Below are 2,815 nucleotides of genomic sequence, written 5' to 3'. Positions count from 1 at the left end.
AGCTGTGAAAGTTTCGTGGCAAATAGTGCATTAATTTGGATAATATTTGTTCCCAGTAAATTAAAAGCCAAATTGCATGTAAGTATTGCTTTATTTTATTTAACATTAATTTTCAAAGAATTGGAGATCTCCAGAAGTTATGCAAGAATTTTGAACAGATGAGTAGAAATTTGGTGTTAATAAAGATTATTTTGAAAAAAATGTGCGGAACTATCATTGCTTAGGCCCTTAGTTGACTTCTAATTGAACATTGGCGTTCCTGTTTTTAATCAGTGGTTCTGTCATGTGTGATTTAAATGTGAATAAGATGAAAAACTGTAAAACTATATGCTAGGCAGAAATTCACTGAGCCCTGAACAGACTCATCTTATTTCCATTTAATTTCAACCATGTTCATTCCATATGCTTACTCAAGCTTTTCAATTTTAGTAGGAAAAGAATATCAAAAGTTCATTTTTAAAAATTAACATCTATTAATGTGGTCACCAAGACTGCTCTAATGCAGTAAAACTGAACCACATCAGTGGCAGTAAGTCGAAGCCTGCTGCTGGGAAATGCTGCCCCTCAGAAATGAATCTGTCCTTCTTAACCTTTATGTCCATGTAGGAAGTGGTCTTAGGTCTTCTACTGTGGCTTGTTTTATTATATAATTGGAGGCTCCCAAGTCTGTTCTCCACTCTTGGTGGGCAGTGCAGATATTTGAGCCTCTCTAAAATGGCACATTTACATCTGGCAGAGATTGATTTTTCTCCTCAGGTGTGCAGAGCTGGCGATGGGGTAGTGCTGTGTACTGATGGGGGAGCTTGCAGAGTATCTGCAATATCGGGGGTTAGAGCAGGGCTTTGTTAAAGGCCCGAATTGCAAGTGGGAGTGGGGACCAGAAATACATTGTGAAAGACTTTGCTAGCTGTCTTCTGAATAAATGCTATTTCAAAGGCCAGTCCTAATACCATTTATGTAGTTTTAGATAGGAGGTAACTGGAAAATGGCTTCTTAGAACAATATATATAACAATAAATATTTTGGTTCTGGTTACTTAAAATTGTCATAGTTCATTTAATTTGAAAATTATGCCAGCTGTGAGTGAACCTCCCAATAAAGTCAGCTTTACATGATTTGACTTGACTTCACAGTTAGAATAATGTTTCCATTTAAGATTTTTTTCTCTCTTTCTCTCCTCTAATTAAGGACCTGGGAAGAGCTAACAGGCGGAAGCCCAAGGTAAGTACACCGTGTCAGGCCCTGCTCAACCAGCCCTCTGGTTTGCAACATCTAGTCGTACTGGATCAGAGACTAGTAGAAATATTGGGTGATGGTTTGTGGCTTATAGTGCTCTTTTTCTGTTCTGATTTATATCAGCTTTTTTTTTTTCTTTTTAATCTTCTTTAGCCTCCAGCACCTGAAGATCTTGCAGTAGTTTGTTTCACAAGTGGAACTACAGGTAAATTTTGAAATAGAAGTGCTTTTATGCGTGTTCTCTGGAAGTCTACCCCACTCCGCCCACTTTTTTGGCTGACTTACTAGCTAACTGTAGCTGGACTGAAAGCAGAAGAGATGGAAGGGATTCAAGTGCTATCTTGGTGCTCTGTAAGATACCCTCAGAATCTGAGAGTGACATATATGTCCTCATTCACTGAAGGTAACGTTAGATTCACCCATCTTCCTAGGGCAAACTATGTCAGTGATTCCCAGGAAGAAACTTCCAGGTTTTTCCTCTCTTATTGCTACATGCACCCTCTAAAATTTGGCAGTGTTAATAAAGATTGTTTAAGATAATTTTAAGATAAGTCATTGAAGGATTGCAGGTCGCTTAGGAATCGGTGTTCCTCAACATTTGGCTTTCACGGGTGTATCTAACAGTAGAGTCTTTGTGGCCCTAATTATAAGGGTTTCCAGAATTCCTTCATTTATGCATTTCTTTGATGGAGTCTCTGCACTCTAACTTTGTTCTGCTTTGTGTGTGCTGCACAGGCAACCCGAAAGGAGCACTGATCACTCATCGAAATGTAGTGAGCAATTGTTCAGCTTTTATGAAAATGACACAGGTAACTTTCTGGGATATTGTCATCTTTCTTCCCATTCACTGGTTGACATTAGGCCTTGAGAATGAAAGTGACAAAGGTGGCACCACTGTGTGAGGTCCATGTTGTATTTAAACACGATTTGAAATATAGAATTGAAGTTGGAACTTTAATACAGCCTAAGGTCACCTTCTCTCCAATGGTTTTCATTGTGGACCTAATCTCCAACTCTTGTTTGTGACCATTAAGGTGAATTGACAGATGGAATTTACTACAGCTTTTATCTTGTAAAACTTTATTTGGATACTCCCCTATAAATGTGTCCAGGACAGGACAGAGAAGAGATGGACTTTCTTGTGCTTTCATCCACTGTCCCAGTGTTGGGGAAATAATTTAAGTTGTCAATGAAATGTTAAAAGCTGCTGAAGGTTTTTGAATAATTATTACTTATTGTGGTCAGTTGGATTTGCATTATATGAGAAGGATTAAAGCCTCGAACTTAAATTAATTTGCCATAATTTAAAAGTTTGCTACCCCAGTGTCCTAGTCTATTCAGGTTGCCATAATAGAATGCCACAGTCTGCTGGTTTAAACAACAAACGTTTATTTTCTCACACTTCTGGAGGCTAGAAGTCCAAGATTGACTGCCAGCAAATGCGGTTTCTGGTGAGGGCTCTCTTTCTGGCTTGCAGACCGCCACCTTCTCGCTGTGTCCTCACGTGGCTTTTCTCTGTGCATATACAGAGAGAGTAAGCTCTGGTGTCTCTTCCTCTTCTTATAAGGACACCAGCCTT

The 2,815-nt window shown here is 38.9% G+C and overlaps 1 protein-coding gene across 2 annotated transcripts in view; it reads left to right on the top strand.

Moving 5' to 3' along the window:
• The window catches only part of ACSL1 (acyl-CoA synthetase long-chain family member 1), a 67,752-nt gene that overhangs the window by 45,551 nt on the left and 19,386 nt on the right, over window positions 1–2,815 (top strand). For both annotated transcript variants that reach the window (XM_012644008.1, XM_012644007.1), the window contains 3 exons: window positions 1,189–1,221; window positions 1,390–1,441; window positions 1,972–2,045. In XM_012644008.1, coding sequence (XP_012499462.1) covers window positions 1,189–1,221; window positions 1,390–1,441; window positions 1,972–2,045 — 159 coding nt within the window. The remainder of the gene's footprint in view (window positions 1–1,188; window positions 1,222–1,389; window positions 1,442–1,971; window positions 2,046–2,815) is intronic.

The sequence above is a fragment of the Propithecus coquereli genome, unplaced genomic scaffold (genome assembly GCF_000956105.1).
Source record: "Propithecus coquereli isolate 6110/MARCELLA unplaced genomic scaffold, Pcoq_1.0 Scaffold203, whole genome shotgun sequence".
NCBI lineage: Eukaryota > Metazoa > Chordata > Mammalia > Primates > Indriidae > Propithecus > Propithecus coquereli.
Note: the sequence above shows the minus strand (reverse complement) of the source record. Positions and strands in the feature narration are given on the sequence as shown.